Genomic DNA, 18,367 nt, shown 5'->3' on the forward strand with positions numbered 1-18,367 from the left:
CAACCCAGACCTAACCCGGACCCAACCCAGACCTAACCCAGACCTAACCCTCGCGGAGATAGCCCGCGCAGAGATAACCCGCGCAGAGATAACCCGCGCAGAGATAACCCTCGGGTTAGGTCTGGGTTAGGTCTGGGTTAGGTCCGGGTTAGGCCTGCTAATCTTTGGTATCGTTGTTAGTACTGGTTATGCTAATTAATTAGTTTATTCTAGCGTGTTCCCTTCAATAATGTGTGCTTATAGAACTGAAGATTGCCAGAGAGAGCAGGTCAACTATTCCTTAACTATGAATAGTTATAGTTCTGTGGAAAGAATGTCAAGTAAGTAAAGGGATTCCGATAAGTGGCTCTGGTCTCGGTTTATTGACAAAATGTGCCTGAAAATGTTGAAATATTTACATATTGTTATATGCGTTAACAGTGTTATTATGTATTGTTGGGGCACCTTATACGTAGTTGATAATCTATCTGTAAAGGTTACATTTAAATAGAAACAAACATGTTTATTGATTAAAACCTCACAATATTGAATTCAAGTCGATTAACTTCGCAGATTTGTTCGCTCGTATTCCTCTCTTCTCCCTACGAAATATGTTGTATGTTAGATACAACTACGATCTCAGACTGTTTATGAATAAATAAATGCTTGCCATACTCATGGGTAAAAAAAAATAACGCACCTTCTTTTCCTTTTTACCAACGACCTAAAGAAATCTAAAGTAACAAGATTCGATGAGGTTATGTCGTTATGTCGCCTGTGCTCAGCTTACATCACGTAGCATGTTGTATCATTCACATATACTCACGTGTTTCTAACGTCATTAAATTGACGTCTTGTATCATTCTTATCAAATATGTAACTTTTTATAGTAATTAAATATTTATTTAACACCGCGTTAACATTTGGTTTACGATGAAAATAAAGTTTAAATTATTATCGCTTGAAACATAATTTAAGAATAATATTGGCTGCAAAATTGGCTAGGTTACTTGTTATTTGGAGTAATATATTCGCAATAGTATAAACGTAGATATACACGTAATATCTAAACCAATTATGTAATCATAAAAAAAAATATATTAACATCATTACAGTATTCAAGTTTTTTGACAATCATGTTAAACTTTAATCGCCTTTATGGAAAATCAGTTGAGTATATACCCTGCATTCCGTATTCGGATTTCATGGTCGTAAAAAGATTTAAACATCGCCATAGTATGAAGGTATATGTACTACAATATTCACCTATTAAAACTAACTTTAATCGAGAGGCATAATAATTAGTAATAATGTAGTAAGACTTATCATCCTAGATACTGTGAATGTTATTGTCATAAATTTATATGTACATGCATTATTAAATTGCATATTAAGAACTGGTACAAAACATTGGAGGTGTCGGAAGACTGTGAGGATGAAGTTCTAAGGTTGGCATTTGTTTACCTAGCAAAACGGTTTCATCCAGATAGTGGTACATCTGAAGCTAACGCTACCAAATTTTCTGAGGTATAATACGATCCTTTATCTGGAAGGACTTCTTGTTAATTATGTCGACAAATTATGCAATTTATTGTGTGTAACATCTATCTAAAAATAATATTTTCTCTTGTATAGATTGAGAATGCTTACAGACAGATTCGTAAGGCAAGAATGGAGCAAAAAGAAAAAAAGGATGTAAAGTTGTCTTATGTTGAAGAATTTGACATTAAAGTATGTATACTGTATTAAATATACGTGCATGTCTGACATTCGTATAATCAAAAATGTATCTTTACTACCATTTTAGCATACAGCACCACAACATCGTCATTATTTAACTTACAATGTAGGAATTGGAACATACAGTAAAAGACAAAAGTTATATACAGCAGAGAGGGCTCAGAAAGCAGTTGATAATGTGACAGAGCATAGGTTGAAAAAGTTGCATGCCGAGGAACGTAACACATTAGTTGGACAAGATAAGGAGCGTGCTAAAGATATTAAAACACGTTTTGGTATGGATCGGTTGGTAGAAGATTTAATTCAGGAAGCAATGAATAAAGGTGAATTTAAGAACCTATCTGGAATGGGTAAACCTCTAAAAGAAAATACGATTACCCGAAACCCATACGTTGACTTCGTTACTTATAAACTAAACGAGGTATAAAACATCAATTTTAATTAAAAATTTATACTACTAGATGACAATACATTATACGAATAATTAAATTATAGGTATTAATAGAAAATGGATTTACTCCGGAATGGATACAACTATCTAAAGAGATTAGGGAAGAAACCGAAAATTTACGAAAGCAATTAAAACAAGCACGAAACGAAGTGGGTCCTCTCCCGTTAAGTTGCGCAGACGAAGCATCTTGGAAGAATATTGTACAAGACTTTAGATCTACAACAAAACGTGTAAATAATAAAATAGATAAATACAATTTATTAGTACCGATACTTCAGAAACAAATGTTTCATATTAAATTGGAAGATCTTGCAGAACAAGCACTTTCTACACCTCCAGAGAAAATAAATAGAAAACGTTCTAATAGTATCGTTAATAACCATGACGAAGGTATACTTGGACTGATATCTTCAATTATTAATAAAAAAATTTCATAGGAAATGAAATATAGTACTTTGTGAGTTTTCTGTTAACGGAGCTCCAGAGCTCTGTAGTTCTGTGAATAATAAACTACGTATCTGAATAAAAAATATAATTCGAGATGAAAAATAGTTATAAAATATTTGAAGTTTAGTAATTCCATACAATGGAATTATCTTCTTTCAATTTGATCCTTCCGGTAGCTAAATGTTTTAAAGCAAGGGGAAATATGCGATGTTCGACTGTTTTCACTCGTTCCTGAAGCGTCTCTACTGTATCATGTGGTAATACGGGTACTGCTCCTTGTTCGATGATCGCTCCAGAATCTATATCGATCTAAAAAGAATTTTCATCCAGAAATATACCCAAGTTATTTTTACAAGTATTAGATCAAGTTTTTATATCTAACATATCAAGAACATTTTGTACCTCGACGAAATGCACTGTACACCCTGAAACACGTACACCAGCTGCTAAAACATCTTTATGGGCACAAGCACCTTTAAAGGAGGGTAGCAACGACGGATGCACATTGATTAGCGCACCTCGCCAACGGTTTACGAAGCTATCTGATAAAATGCGCATAAAACCAGCAAGACAAATTATTTCAACTCCAACGGCATCGAGTTCAACATTCATCGCTGAATCGAAAGCTTCTCGGCTGGGATAGTCGGTATGTTTAATAACCTATTATCCAGCATTAAAGGAGAAAATATAAATAATATAGGAACGTGAAATAATAAGTAATTAAGGAGTTAACAAATATTAATTACCACTGTCTTAATGCCAGCTCTTTCGGCTCGCTTAAGTCCTTCAACATTTGGTTTGTTGGATATTACTATGACTATTTCTGCACCGATATGTTGCGCTGGATCTCGAGTCGCATCGATTAGTGATTGCAAATTAGTACCGTTACCAGATATGAGAACACCTACTCTTCTCAAAGGTTTACTTAATCCCATAACGATGTCTGGTACGTATCGTTTCATTTCCAATTCTAAGGCCTCTTCAAAATTTCGAACATTCACCCTGGTTTGATTGTCTACGACATTTTGTACGATTAATACTCGCAACGTGTAAAGATATCGCATAAAAAAAAAATTATATTTAAATAATATTTGGTAAAAGTTACCTTTCTGTTCATTTATATGGCCAATAATCTTAGGATCTTCCGTTTGTAGTTTAAGTAAAACTTCATCTTTATCTCTTTCTGAACAGATTAAAATAGCGCCAATACCACAGTTGAATGTTTTTAACATTTCTTCTTTATTTATTCCACCTAAATATTAATTATTTATGGATACGCATAAATGAAAAGAGAGAGCTTAAATCTCCAATATTAAGACTTATTGGGACAACTACATCGGCACTATGCCAAAGCTCATTAAAATCAGTCAGCAGTGTCCTAACCCTGTTAGTCCATGCGTAAGTTTTTTTTCTCTTACCAATAACTGCTAGCCAACTAAAAATTGGTTGTATTTTCCACTTAGTCGCATCTAATGTTACTCCCATATTTTTTGGTAAAACTCTTGGTACATTTTCTGTAAGACCTCCTCCAGTAATATGCGCAAATGCTTTGATCAAATTCGTTTGCAAAGCGGGGATTACACCTTTTACATAAATTTTTGTCGGTTCCAAGAGTTCGTCGCCTTTATATATATATATATATATATACCAATAAATACAAATAAACTACATTTATGAAGACTAAATAAAACATAAAATAAACAAATACCAAATGTCCGGTTATGTTCTGAGAAAGGTGCTATATCCGAGTATTTTTTATTTGCCAATTTCAAAACTCTCCGAACGAGACTGAATCCATTGCTGTGTACTCCACTTGATGGAAGACCAATCACGATGTCATCAGGCTTTATGTCGTTTACACGTGGAAGTAATCTGTTCCTTTCTACAATGCCTACAGAAAATCCTGCTAAATCGTACTCTTCATTGGAATACATATCAGGCATTTCTGCCGTTTCTCCACCAATCTGAAAATAAAGTTTTTGTTAAATTTATTTTAGTAATTAGTAATTAATTAAATTAATGTATCTGATACTTGATTGAATGTATATGTAGAGAAAAACTTGGTTCATGATCACATTCAATAAATACTTAAAAATCTGAAAATTGATTCCCACTTACTAATGAACATCCAGCTCTCTTGCATCCTTCGCTTACTCCATTTATAACGTTACTAGCTACATCAACATTCAATTTACCACAGGCGAAATAATCGAGGAAGAATAATGGTTCAGCGCCGTGTGCGAGAATATCGTTTACACACATAGCCACTAAGTCTATACCCACTGTATCGTGTTTGTTAGATTCAAATGCTATCTGTAAAAATAAAAAATAAACTGATAAATAACATTTACGAAATTTTTGTTATATTTATTGCAAACGCATTCATACTTTTAATTTAGTTCCAACGCCATCGGTACCAGATACTAAAATTGGGTCTCTGTAACCCGCTGCCTTTACGTCAAATAATCCACCAAAGCCACCAATCGAACCTAATGTACCTAAACGTTGCGTGGAACATGTTGCTGGCTTAATTGCTGAAACTAACGAATCGCCTGCAGTTATATCTACACCGCTGCTTTTATAGGTAAGTTGTCCACGATTCAATATAGATCTGAAAAATATTACTTCGTTAATACTTTTTTATCCGCATACCTTTGTATATAAGGCTCAGGCTTAATAATGTTCCACTCTTTTCCGATAAGGCCTACATTGAACGCACCTTGCAATTCCTTTGTGTGCTATATCCGTTCTGAATTGTTTTCCTTCAAAGGATATGTTTTGAGCAGCTTGTGTTGCCTTGGCAGCAGCTAAAGCCAATGATGATGCTAAACTTACTGTAATTAGTACTCTTCCTCCTAATAAATAAATAACGTTTAAGTAATATGTAAATTATTCATGATATTTCGATATAAGCTTACCATTACCTTACCATTAGTCAAAAATTCTTTTTCGGGAGAAATATCTGTTCCACTATGGAAAATCAAATGATTTGGTTTACACAAAACATTATTGATGCCTGTTATAACTTGGCCTTTTGATGACGACGCTGGGTACCCACGAGATGCCAACACAACGCCAACAGCAAATACATCCTCTTGCCATGTAACTAAAGATTCAACTAACGAACCTTCGCAACAAGCCTAAGAGACAATATATCTCAAATTAATGTTAGTAAAATTGGTATATTAAGCAGTTCTTTAAACTGTGACTCGCCAAGTATTAATTACCTTCATAATCGTAAACAAATCTGATTTTAGCAACGGTAATACCACTTGTGTTTCTGGATCTCCAAATCTGCAGTTAAATTCTAGAACCTTAGGCCCATCTTTTGTTAACATTAGCCCAGCATATAACACACCTGAATTTTTAAACGCAATAAATTTCTGTCATGTTCAATTATTTTCAAAAATTTAACTTGTATTTTAATATATTTGTAGTATAAACGAACCAACAAACGGAATTTGTTCTTCTTTGAGACCACCAATGGTTTTCTGAAGAATATCTGATTTTACTACTTCGTAATCTTCTTGTTGTAATAAAGGACAAGGGCAGTAAGCACCCATGCCACCAGTATTTGGTCCCATATCTCCATTAAATATTCTTTTATGATCTTGCGCTGGTGCCATTGGTACAACAGTCGTTCCTATAATAAAGGAAACCCTAATGTTACTATTATATTAGAATTAATTTTTATAATCTTTTATTAAGTATATTTTATATCGTATACCATCTGTAAATGCAAGCATAGAGACCTCTTCTCCCTCGAGTAACTCTTCTACAACTATTGATTCTCCAGCAGATCCAAACTTTTTTTCTGTCAAAGTTTCATCTATTGCTTTACATGCTTCTTGTTTATCCTTTGCTACAATAACTCCTTTTCCAGCTGCTAAACCTGAAGCCTTTATTACAAGTGCTGGAAATGATGCACTATAATAAATTGTTACACATGTAATAATTTTAAGGAAAGTATCTATGAATACATTTTTATATTTACTTTGTCACAAATTGCTTTGCTTCTTCTGCATCTGTGAATCCTTTCCATTTTGCTGTAGGAATTTCGTATCTATCCATAAATGTTTTTGCCCAGTTTTTGTCAGCTTCAATTCTGGATGCTGCCTTTTGTGGACCAAAGCAGTTGATTCCTATACCTTTTAATTCGTCCGCTAAACCATTGGCTAAATATTCTTCTGGTCCAATGACTACTAAATTTACTTTGTTTTTTTTGCTCCATTCTGCTACTTCCTAGAAAATATATGTAATGTTAGTACAGTTTTATACCATATATGTTAAAAGTAAATAATGAGAATAATCTGAAAAATACCTTATTATTTTTAATATTTAGTTTCACTAGGGAAACCTTATCAACCGTTGAAATTCCACTGTTTCCAGGAGAAACATAAATTTTATTCACCTACAAAACCATTTAAGTTTAACCATATAATTGAATGAATGTATCACCATGAGTTACGTAAACTATGATTACAAGAGTATTAGACTGAGAGTTTTTGCCACTAAATCTTACTTAAATACATAAATGTATCTCATTTATATGTTAATTCGTTATGTTTAAAACACTCACATTTGAAGATTGTGAAAGTTTCCAAGCAATTGCATGTTCTCTACCACCGCCACCGATAACCAAAACTGTGTACTGCATAGTATCTGAAGGATATATCCAAGTATTATACATATATGACAAAATATAGTAAAGAGTAGTTACACTTTAGCGTAATAAAATTAATAATATCGTTAACAGTATTGATTATGTTATCAATGATCGAATAAAAATCATTGTTATAACGCTATAAAAGTGACAAATTGCTATCATAAATATAGTGTCTTATATAATGTAAATTACTATAAAAAACTATAACCTTCGTCTTAGTAATAATTATTTTATATACTTTCGACACAGTACGCACCTTTTCAATTGTTTTTAATCTTCTCTTCGCGTTCTCTTGATAGTAGTATATATATATATATATATATATATATATATATATACATACACGTGCTTCTATTCTTCGGTCGATTTATGATATTTAAAGCATGTATTTGTGTATATACATACCACGTTACTCGAAGCAACAGGTGGCAATGAAGCAATGTACAGATTCTTTAATATCCTTTCGCTTATGTTAATTGAACTACTTGTAACGAAATACTTATTCATGTATCGTCATTTGTGTATATAAAGAAGACTGATTCTTCGCAGGGGTTAATACTTTATAACCCGCGTATCCGATAACTTCTGATCTCTTAGAACGATTCGTGACTTTTAAAGAATACATATCTTTTATTGTGAAACACACGTGTTCGGCAAAAACACATGAACATTGAAGACAAATCAGAAAAATAAATGGAACTTTTTCTGGAACAAAAGAAGCGTACAAAATATTCTTTCTTGCTTATAAAAATAGACGGTTACAATATAATACTAATTGGCTTCGTATCGAGAGTGGGTCTTTTTTTACATCGCTTAAAAAACTTTCGTTAATATCACACCTAGCAGTTATAAATAAATAAAATTGGTTTCAAGTATTTATAAATTTCTATGAGTGTCAATAGAAATGGATTTTTGCGCAAACACTAATTATATTTATAAGAATACGAAAGTTTTAAACAATAAAAATCTTGAAAATATGTTTACAAAGAGATAGTAGGAAATATCGGTTGTTACAGCAACACTTACGTCAAATACTTGATACATATGATGCTTTTGTGTACATTCTAACAAAATAATGATACTGTAAGCAATAATAAATAGACATGTCGAACAAATAATGAACCTCTTGGTTCGGTAATTCTATTTACGGTAATTCTATAAATCGTACTAGATCCTAGTACTTTTATTTCAAATATAGTATTGTACATTGGTTATATAAAAATCTAATGTATCGGATTGGAGTTGAATACAGTTGAATGCAATTGAATTGATTGACTCCTACCAGAGAGCGATCTAAATACATGTTTGAGAATGAAAAATTTCTAAACTCACCCGCTCACGAAGCGGCTTAGCGAGCAGTAATCTTTCTATATAAATGTACTCATTTTGCAATCGATTTGAAATTGATGCAAACGATGCAAACAACGGTGAAGTTCTTTTGAACGATGATAATTTGTTTCTATCTAGTAGGCGAAGAATTGTGCACTATCGTCATCAAACGTAATGATCGAAAAATGAAGCAATTAAAACATGTCCTTGTAACCTGACATATCATATCTACGAATCTTCTTCAGAAATATTTATTACAAGCATGTTTAATATCAACATCATCGGTCGCTCGAGGCAACTTTGGCCTTCTACAATTTCGTCTGTTTGTCGAAGCAATCATCGATGCCATAGATTTATGTTCACTGACAAAACGGACAAGAAACCGACCGAACAAGAAAACATTGTCGATTCCCAAATCGCTGTTATAAAAGAATGCAAAACACCTCCAGAAGTTAGCAATTGAAAATATTTTATTTCAGTTTTTGTTATTGGGAAAATTCAAATTCGCCATAAAGACTGATATTTTCTACATTTTTCATATATTCTTCCACTATTCCGTTCCCTTTCTATTCCTGAAACCTTATATCCTTGAACCCCTTTTACTAATACTTTTAGTTACTAATAAAAAATATGTAGGAACGGAAAACAGAGGAGAAACCGAGACTCCAAACAGTTCGGGTATATCGTTGGAATCCAGAAAAGTCAAACGTGAAACCATATATGCAACAATTCACGGTGGATTTAAATAAATGCGGTACGATGGTTTTGGATGTGTTGGCGTTAATAAAGGCACAACACGATCCCACTTTGTCTTACCGAAGATCGTGTCGCGAAGGAATCTGTGGAAGTTGTTCGATGAATATAAACGGTGTCAACACCTTGGCTTGCATCACGTAATATGACATCATGAAAATACGTTACTGCTTTAAAATTATTTATACTTGCTCGATTAACGCCAACTATCTAAAAAATTTTAATAAACACGAAAGAAAATGATGTATTTGTTTTTATTACCATGAAATTTGATACATTCCTTCTTTGCTACCAGAAAAGTGACACAATCACCGAAACCAATAGTTGTATATCCTCTACCGCATTCGTACGTAATTAGAGATCTGATAACGGACATGGAAGAATTTTTAAAACAATATCAAAATATCGAGCCATTTTTAAAGCGTCCAGGGGAAGAAAACTTTCTTGGTTTACGACAGATTTTGCAGAGTCCAAAAGATAGAGATAAACTCAATGGCTTGTACGAATGCATACTTTGTGGATGCTGCACTTTTGCCTGTCCACCGTATTGGTGGCTTGGTGATAAATTCCTGGGTCCCGCAACACTTTTGCAGGTATACTTCAAAGAAACATAAATACATTGTCGATTTCAACGAGTAACATATTAGATAAAGATTGAGTATCTCTAGGCATATAGATGGATAATCGATTCGCGCGATATGGGACACAAAGAAAGACTCAGCAAATTGCGAGATTTTTATTCGGTCTATCGATGTCACACCATTTTCAATTGCACAAAGACGTGTCCAAAGGTATTAAATGTTATCTAAAAAAAAAAAGAAAAAAAAAAAAAAGAACCTACAATATGTTCAAAAAATTTGTATTTCATTATTGCATCGACAATTTTCCAAAGGGTTTGAATCCTGGAAAGGCAATAGCCCAAATAAAGCGATTGTTAGCTGGACTTGCTAAAAAAGAACGACCAGAAATGGAGACTCCACTTCCAAATCCTTGCAATGGCGAAGAAATATACCAATGCAAAGAAGAATAGATATACGAGAGAGAAAAAATGTTCGAGGTCGACGAAATATTATTTCTGGGATACTCGCAATTGTATATAAAACGGACTTTTTTCGATTAAATACAAGTTCTTATATACTTTCAAGTTGGACATCATTGAATTTCATTCCATCAATAAAATCGTATAAAAAAGGGGTACATAAAATAGTTGACGAATGTTTAATGACCAGAAGTATATAAAGTACAAAAATAATTTCTTAATATTATAACTTAAACAACATTTTGGTAATCATCTCGGATACTGTAGTTTCATTGTTAAATATTTTTGTAACTAATGTTATTTTTAGTGACGCTATGATTGTACTAGCAAGGTAACTCAATAAAAAATGGAATTACTTTTAATTTCACTTTTTACCAACTTAATGAATTACGTTAATTTTTTACGATACATCTGTGAACTTATGTTTATTTTGGAAATTAATCACGTTATATCATAAATATATTTCTCAATACATAACAAATAGATTGAATCTCACTGTTTCTAAAACAACATTATGAAAAAGTCTATGATTGTGCAAAAGTACAAATTTCTAATATTTTATCTTGTAAATACAGTATTGGAAAATAAGAAATTTCAAGTAGGTAATTCTTATAATATATATTATTTGTACTTAAGTATCCAATCGCGCTCGTTTTCTTAAACGTTGGTATTTTTCATTCTTGTATTGGCAATTGCTGGGAATATTTGAAGGTATTATATTTTCCTCGTTATCTACTGATAATAAAATGTCCATGGTATCCCGGAGTTCGCGATCCTGCAACCAAGGATGTAACAAAACTTGCTTTATAGTAATCCGTTTTTTTGGATTGGTGGTCATCATGCGCTTGATCTAAAAAGTAACATTATTAAAAACTAAATACACATTTCTCATTATAGAACTGTATTAGATAACATCGTGCTTATACCAAATCTATAGCTTTCTCTGAAACGTGTCCAAATTTTGTAACAGGAAAACTGTAACATCCTCTCATTATTTGATCCTGCAAACTAGAATTTTTGTCGTGGCAATTAAAGGGAACAGAACCACTTAAACAAGCATACAGTATTACTCCTAGACTCCATACATCTACCTAGTAAAATTGAAAATGTTATAAACTATATATTCTTAAATAAATTAATGCGTGAATATACGCTTTAATGTACACACTTGATTCGTATAAGAACCACGTCCAGTACTAAATAATATTTCCGGTGCAACATACATAGGAGTTCCACAGAATGTTTTCATCATGGTTTGCGCGTCAACCAATTTTGACAAACCAAAGTCAGATACTTTAGCTAATGTAACGTCCGAATCGCTAGCTAGTAATATGTTTTCTGGCTATAAATTGATAATATTCATTTACTGTTTCTTCTTAACATAAATATATACATTTACTCAAGTAATACCTTTAAATCCCTATGAGTTATACCAGAGTCATGAAGATAACTAACGGCAAGTACAACTTGATAAAAAATTAATTTCGCAGTCTTTTCCGACAATTTGCCTCTGCTCTTTATTCTTTCAAAAAGTTCACCGCCCTCCATTAATTCTAGAACTATATATACTGCTTTCGGACTATCCACGATTTCTTCCAATCGAACTACGCAAGGCTGAAAATAAAATATTTGTTAATACGATATTATTATTTCTGTAAATGTGCAAACTTACATGTTTCAGAGCTTTTAATATTCTAACTTCGTTCATAATTTTCTCAGGATCGTTTAAAGGATGTCTCTGACCATTTGTTCCGTCGCCTAATTTCATGATTGTTTTCATGGCAAACTTTTTACAACCAACCTTGGAAAACACCAATTTTACCTCCCCGCATGCCCCAGATCCTAATTTACGCGACACAGCATATTTGCTTCTCAGTTCTACAGGTAAATCGTTGCACTCGAATGCAATAGTGCTCATGAATACATATACTGTTAAAAATAGGGAGAAGATGTTTTAGCTTACTCTATAAGAGATGATTTAACATGTACTATAGATACTGAATTTACAGATATGACAGTACTACTACAAGTATAACATATAAAGTATAAATATATACCAGAAACGTGAGATTGTGCTAAAGATATAATATCATTGCTTTCAAGTACGACCTTCTTTCCTCTGCCCACTTTCTTTTTGTTAACAAATGTTCCATTTTGACTCAAGTCTTCCAAGTATATTACGGTATCCTTATTATTTTCATTAATAAATTCCCTTGTTATCCTAAAGTGTATTTTACTTATAACACTCAGCCATTTTGGTTTTAATTCGTTTTCAGTTATAGGTATATCGCATTTTTCTGACCGACCAAGTGTATAGACGTCTCTGATCATTTCTACATAAATAATTATTTATATTTAAGCATTATCAAGTACAAAAACGCAAACTATATTCTCGAGTCATAATTAAACGTATATATCTTAGAAATTGTACAGATATAAATATATTTACCAACTGTTTTGAAAGCTACAGGAATTGGGCATAATCTCCCCCACACAATCATAGTTTGTTCTTGTGATAATGCTTGAGACTGGGTTAAACATACTGAATCCGTACTCTGAGTATCGGGTAAAGTTAGAACAATGTGTTCATCGTTCATAGTTATAAATTAATTGGTTCAATATAAACCAACAAATATTCGTGGAACACGTTTAAATTTCCGATACCAGAACAATAAATCGCGATGAAATCCACCGTGAACGATACTAACCCATAGCATACGATTTCAGCCTCGTTTCTTATTCGATTACTTTTTAAAGCGCGATAAACTTTATTGATAAGTGAACAGGAATTTTTCGACGATTCAATTATTTAGAAAATTATATGAAACATACAAGAAATGTAACGTTAAATTGCACAACTTTAGGCTATAACGTAATTTACGATGTCAACACGTTCTTGAAATCACGGCTGATCGTGGCTGTAAAGTTTCCAAACTTCACTTTCACGACTGTGTTTCCATGACAATAAACAAAGGCAAACCAGCGGTTGAACCGCTATTTAGTAGTATTACTATTTATCGAATACTAGTTTATAAATGTTTCCCTTTACAGATTCTTTAATTGTGTACGTTCGAACAAGTCAAAATTCTGATGATAGAATACGCATTCCTTTTATAAAATAAAATCTTTAATTTTGTACAGTATACAGGATGTGCCAAAATTGATGGTCCAAATTTTTGATACGTACATACAATACATTTTCGAATTATGAGGCATTATAAGGTGGAGGCAAATTTTATTTCGACACATTTCTGCTTATTTCGACGAGTATTATATACATTCAGGGTTTGAATGATCGATTTTAGCATACCCTGTATAATTCGAATGCTTTTGGAATGTCGATAAATCAGACATCACCTGTATCTACGTGGTTTAAAATTCATGTCACATATTGTAATGCATTTTAGATGATAATAAATTGTACAATTAATTATACATGTGTCACATTTGATCAATAATCAATAATAAGATATAGCATCACATTCATTCGTCTTAATCTTTGTTCTTTTATCAGTGCTTCATTCTCTTTTAAATGCTGAAACTTCTATTCTGTGTTGTCTTCTTCTGCATCTCATTTCTATATACTCAGTTTATTGACTATTAAGTAACAATTTATAAGTTAAACCAATGATATTGGATTAAAAAGAACTTATATACGAAATAAAGCAAATTTTATTAGAGTATGTTCTAATCTGTTGAAAATAAAGCATTATCAGCTCTTATACAAAGGGAAATAGTTAAATCACGGTATAAAAAGTGATTACTTTGTTTCAGTGATAAGTATTAGAAAATATTTTGTTATATCATATAGCATTTGTCGAGTTGAACAAATGTGCGAAAACAGGTTCAATGTAATAGACATGTTTCACCTCGTAAAATTTAATTGGCAATATAAAATTGTATGTAGTTGAACAAAAGAATGTTTTAAAGTTAAACACATCCATGATATGGAACCGCAAGTTTCGATCTAATAGAAAGTTAGGATCAAATAATCACTTTACAAAACTGACACAGGTCGAAAGAAAATGTATACAGTCATTGTAATGTGTACCTAATCTTATGTTACGTTTACTAGCTGTAATTAATGGTATATTTCTAATAATATCGTTATTAGCATTATTATCACTTTAATTAGAATTCGTTATTTTGGCAACTTACGGTTCGTTAGAAATTTCACATATCTTTGTATAGCCGTGATTGTACAGCTTAATCGATATAATCTTTGCTGCGGATGTCACAGTTAATTCACATATATTTTGTTTCCATTTTTTACTGGCATTACATTAACGATTGTAGCATATATGTACCGTGTATTCGACTTTACAAAAATTTATTACGAAAGTAAGAAAATACGAAACGACACTAAGGAATTATTATTCAATGATAAACGTAAACATTTTAAATTACAGGATTTCTGATGTAAAGGGTAGGTCTAGCTCTTGAGCAGGAGGGACAGGGAAGTTATGTTTGTAACTATTAGTATTAAGGTAATAATCGTACAGATGATGTTTTTTTGCTTTATGTATACGTGTAAATTAGTTTTTTAGCTGTTTATTATGTAAAAGGTGAGCTGCATGTATTTCCTTTATGTTCTTCGTATCAATGGATGGTACGTCAGTGGCGGTGGTATAAACTTGATAGAGGCGTGCGAACTTATCTTTTATTTTCACACATACTCTCTGTCTCCCTCGCACTGCATAAGGATGGGTCAGGCTTTATCCGTTTTTAGTGGCACTGTGATTCATTAGCTTAATGCTGAGCATCGGTTTCTTTTTTACAGTGCTTACGGCTTCCCTACATCAATATGCCAAGAGAATGATCGAAATGCAAAGAAGAAATATCGAGATTCACGTAACACGTACGTCGTGAAACTTACCAGAATTAAATAAGTCTTTCCATTTGAATATTTATTCATCTCCTACGAACACTCCTCTTGGCTTTTTCTGACACACCTCGCCACCTTTCTCTTGAATTCTGTGTAACTTTCCCTCCACTCTTTCTGTAGTATTCAAACAATTATTGTTAGTAAGCGAGATAGTTATTTACAATAGCATTAACCTTACCACTTTAATGGTTCAAATGGGAAGGACAGTTGGCATTCTAGAGCAAAAAATATTTGTCTATCACTTAATGATTATGTCTTGAAAAGTCTCGATAAGTTGACAACAAATATTGTTTGTTCCGAGACACTTGATGACATACCCGCTTCAACATAAAATAGGCAAAGTTGTTGCTATTGTAAATAATTACCATAAATAGCATTTGAATACTAAATAAAAATTAATTTTTATAAACACATATAATGTTACTTACGGCAGCATCCACATTAGCAGGACTTTCATCATTAGGATCTGCAAGCATACTAATAACGCTTATGAGGATAGTCTCGACTGTGTGAACTGGTAACCACCGTTCCGATGCTTTTTCGTAGCCCCACTTGTCATCTCCAGGTTCGTGTAAAATCGATATGCACACATTACCGTTTTTTTCGACTATAAATACAACATAGTATTATTTCTATTTCTTTTCTTCGAGTAGGTTCTAAAGTTTAGAGAGAAGTGACTTACTGTTTGGATGCCATATTTCTGTTATAAATTTCATTCTTGGTGGCCTAAGTGGATACTCCTTTGGAAATTCTAAGTGTGCTTTGAAGAACCCACCTTCACTAAAAGGTGAAAAATACTTATAAAATTGCATGAAATTATATAACTTGTATTATATTTGATTGTGAATAAATTAATTTCTTACTATAACGTATCTGGAGGTCCAATAATGAGTACTTCCCACTGATATATGTCATTGTCATCTATGAGGCCTGCTGAAAACCCTTCTACTGGGTTTTTATTTAGTTCTATACAAGAATAGAAGAAAACCTAAGCGAAGCACTTTTGTCGATTGTATTATATTAAATATGTGCTTGAGAATATTTTCACTTAAAAATTATAAATACATAAAATGCAGAGTAATAAAATGTAAAAAGACTAAAATTATATGTTTTCAAACAAAAGAAAGCACAAAATGGTTGAAACTAGCGATGCACAAACTTCTCTTTCATCAAGTTTATCCATCACATAAAATAAAATAAAATAAAGTTAAAGACAAATTTAGAAACCTATAATAAAGAGGAATAAGAATAGAATTGTTGTAATTGAACAATTTAAAAAGAAATGACGTAATAACAGTTTATAAAAAATATATACTCCAAACTCTTAACTAAATATTTCAGAGATAATATATACTTTCTTCCTAAATACATTTGATAAATTCTCGATTGAAATTTTCAAATTGCAGACTCCGATGGAAAATTAGATTAGCAATTAGAAATAAGGTGATAGAAATGAAAATCTGAATTCTACTATAAAATTTGCAACAATTTAAGAATGAATGTGTCTTTGCACATTTCTTCAACTTCAAGAAGCCAGTAGAACACAGAGTGTCTGACTAAACTTTAATAATAAATTTTACACTAGTTTTTACCTTACCCGAAACTTAACAAAACGAAATAATGATTACATTTTATGTGGACCAATAACGAAAGAGATTATGCAGCACTTGTTTAAACGTACGTACGTACGTACGTACGTACAATACGTACAATACGTACAAACGTACATTCGTTAACACTGAAAAGATTAAAAGAAAACGATTAATACGGGATTAAAGTTCATTTGCAGAAACGACAGAACACTTTTGTTATTCGATGCGTACAGGTTAGGTTAAATCGACCCGTGCTAAATAACCGTCAGCAGCCACGAGTTAACGACGGTGAGTCAACGTTGATATGATATTTCACGTAAAAATTTCAATAGGAAGCTCGCGATAGCATTGATCGTAGAATGAAAAAGGAAATTTAAGCGTGGAGAAAAACGATATAATCAACGGAGATGTTTTATGGCGTGAATCTTATGTGAAAAGTGATCGAGTATGGATTGAAGAAAGCTGACCTTCGGTGGTCGTTGCACGGGCATGATTTTCTCTGTTTTTTTTTTTAGTTCAAACCGCGTTGTGCACGGTGTGACGTGCGAAATGCTATAAATAACATCGCTTGCGATTATTTTCGGTAACAGCAAAACCGGTCTTCGCTGTATGCGAAAACGGCTTCTATCAGGACTAAGAGATTATACTCGCGGGGTAAACGCGATACTGAATGCTAGGTTAAAGTTATTCATGGGAGGTACACTACGGTTCCGCGTAGCCGTATTGATTTTCACGCCCTAATCGGGCGCAGAGCCACCATGAGATAACGAAAGGCTTAACCGGTGCCCAGATAAAATTACGAAGGTCTCAGTGAGGCTGATACCGCGGGAAAAAAATATTCACAAAGACAAATTCGAAGGTCGAGACACGGCAGCGACGAGATCGCACGAGTTTGGAGTACGAAAACGGTTCCGGCTTTTTCTCGAGCTCGAATGCGCTGCACGGATCACACTTAGCACTTATACGTTTATTTACTGGGTACCTGCTAATTGTTTTCGTAGTAGAAGCGCGGACTGTGGCTCTGACATTAATAAAAGTTCCGTTAAATAAGACTAAAGCTGAAAACAATCACTTTTGCTTGACTGGAAAGATGGCTAGGTACGTCGCGGAAGCAATGATTGCGCATGCGTCACTGCTAAAACATATGTTCTTCCGTCTCTCTGTGCGCCGGCCTGATCAAACACCTGCGCTCTCTGCTGGAAATTTAACAAATATATTGCAGCACGGATTACTTTTAGTTATCGATAAGCAATATTTGTTATTGGTCCAGGATAATGAAATATGTATGAAAATTCGTAGCAACGGTTAATATTGTAAACAAAAAGAAATCACTTTTACATTTGTAATCTGCAAGCACAAATTTATCATTTTTTTAATTCATTCGTAATTATGAATTATTCTTCGTGCTTTTGTTTGTAAGAAGTAGAAGATAGAAAAATGAACACAAGAATGAAAATTACAGGATCTTTCAGCACATTTCGTTATC

The 18,367-nt window shown here is 32.9% G+C and overlaps 5 protein-coding genes across 6 annotated transcripts; 2 read left to right on the forward strand and 3 right to left on the reverse strand.

Moving 5' to 3' along the window:
- The first annotated feature begins 812 nt into the window (after positions 1–812).
- Positions 813–2,719, forward strand: LOC128891948 (dnaJ homolog subfamily C member 28). The gene is made up of 5 exons (XM_054151946.1): positions 813–1,223; positions 1,375–1,506; positions 1,615–1,710; positions 1,787–2,140; positions 2,215–2,719. Exons 1-5 carry the CDS (start codon positions 1,116–1,118, stop codon positions 2,605–2,607), a joined length of 1,083 nt encoding a protein of 360 aa, XP_054007921.1. The 5' UTR covers positions 813–1,115; the 3' UTR covers positions 2,608–2,719.
- LOC128891941 (trifunctional purine biosynthetic protein adenosine-3) lies at positions 2,688–7,761 on the reverse strand. Its single transcript, XM_054151922.1, has 17 exons — positions 7,540–7,761; positions 7,197–7,279; positions 6,939–7,028; positions 6,612–6,859; positions 6,345–6,544; positions 6,066–6,260; positions 5,845–5,975; positions 5,547–5,757; positions 5,337–5,472; positions 5,006–5,228; positions 4,736–4,930; positions 4,326–4,581; positions 4,036–4,239; positions 3,723–3,869; positions 3,364–3,632; positions 3,020–3,277; positions 2,688–2,926 (listed from the first exon to the last, which is right to left on the reverse strand). Exons 2-17 carry the CDS (start codon positions 7,272–7,274, stop codon positions 2,741–2,743), a joined length of 3,027 nt encoding a protein of 1,008 aa, XP_054007897.1. The 5' UTR covers positions 7,275–7,279; positions 7,540–7,761; the 3' UTR covers positions 2,688–2,740.
- A 247-nt stretch (positions 7,762–8,008) lies between these two features.
- LOC128891951 (succinate dehydrogenase [ubiquinone] iron-sulfur subunit-like) lies at positions 8,009–10,426 on the forward strand. Its single transcript, XM_054151950.1, has 5 exons — positions 8,009–9,063; positions 9,249–9,505; positions 9,661–9,958; positions 10,034–10,156; positions 10,258–10,426. The coding sequence occupies exons 1-5, from the start codon at positions 8,875–8,877 to the stop codon at positions 10,393–10,395; spliced, it is 1,005 nt and encodes a 334-aa protein (XP_054007925.1). The 5' UTR covers positions 8,009–8,874; the 3' UTR covers positions 10,396–10,426.
- Positions 9,834–13,371, reverse strand: LOC128891945 (serine/threonine-protein kinase Chk2-like). Of its 2 annotated transcripts, XM_054151943.1 has the most exons (8): positions 12,854–13,371; positions 12,462–12,737; positions 12,077–12,333; positions 11,815–12,018; positions 11,573–11,746; positions 11,331–11,495; positions 11,036–11,254; positions 9,834–10,170 (listed from the first exon to the last, which is right to left on the reverse strand). In XM_054151943.1, the coding sequence occupies exons 1-7, from the start codon at positions 12,999–13,001 to the stop codon at positions 11,036–11,038; spliced, it is 1,443 nt and encodes a 480-aa protein (XP_054007918.1). In that variant the 5' UTR covers positions 13,002–13,371; the 3' UTR covers positions 9,834–10,170. The 2 variants fall into 2 exon arrangements, with proteins under 2 accessions (XP_054007918.1, XP_054007917.1); XM_054151942.1 differs by lacking the exon at positions 9,834–10,170 and having other exon boundaries at positions 10,561–11,254; positions 12,854–13,359.
- A 1,267-nt stretch (positions 13,372–14,638) lies between these two features.
- On the reverse strand, positions 14,639–18,024 carry LOC128891949 (ubiquitin-conjugating enzyme E2 G1). The gene is made up of 6 exons (XM_054151948.1): positions 17,864–18,024; positions 16,153–16,255; positions 15,972–16,069; positions 15,718–15,896; positions 15,281–15,403; positions 14,639–15,198 (listed from the first exon to the last, which is right to left on the reverse strand). Exons 1-5 carry the CDS (start codon positions 17,907–17,909, stop codon positions 15,323–15,325), a joined length of 507 nt encoding a protein of 168 aa, XP_054007923.1. The 5' UTR covers positions 17,910–18,024; the 3' UTR covers positions 14,639–15,198; positions 15,281–15,322.
- Between the last annotated feature and the right edge of the window lie 343 nt (positions 18,025–18,367).

The sequence above is a fragment of the Hylaeus anthracinus genome, unplaced genomic scaffold, assembly GCF_026225885.1.
Source record: "Hylaeus anthracinus isolate JK02 unplaced genomic scaffold, UHH_iyHylAnth1.0_haploid 12002, whole genome shotgun sequence".
Lineage (NCBI taxonomy): Eukaryota > Metazoa > Arthropoda > Insecta > Hymenoptera > Colletidae > Hylaeus > Hylaeus anthracinus.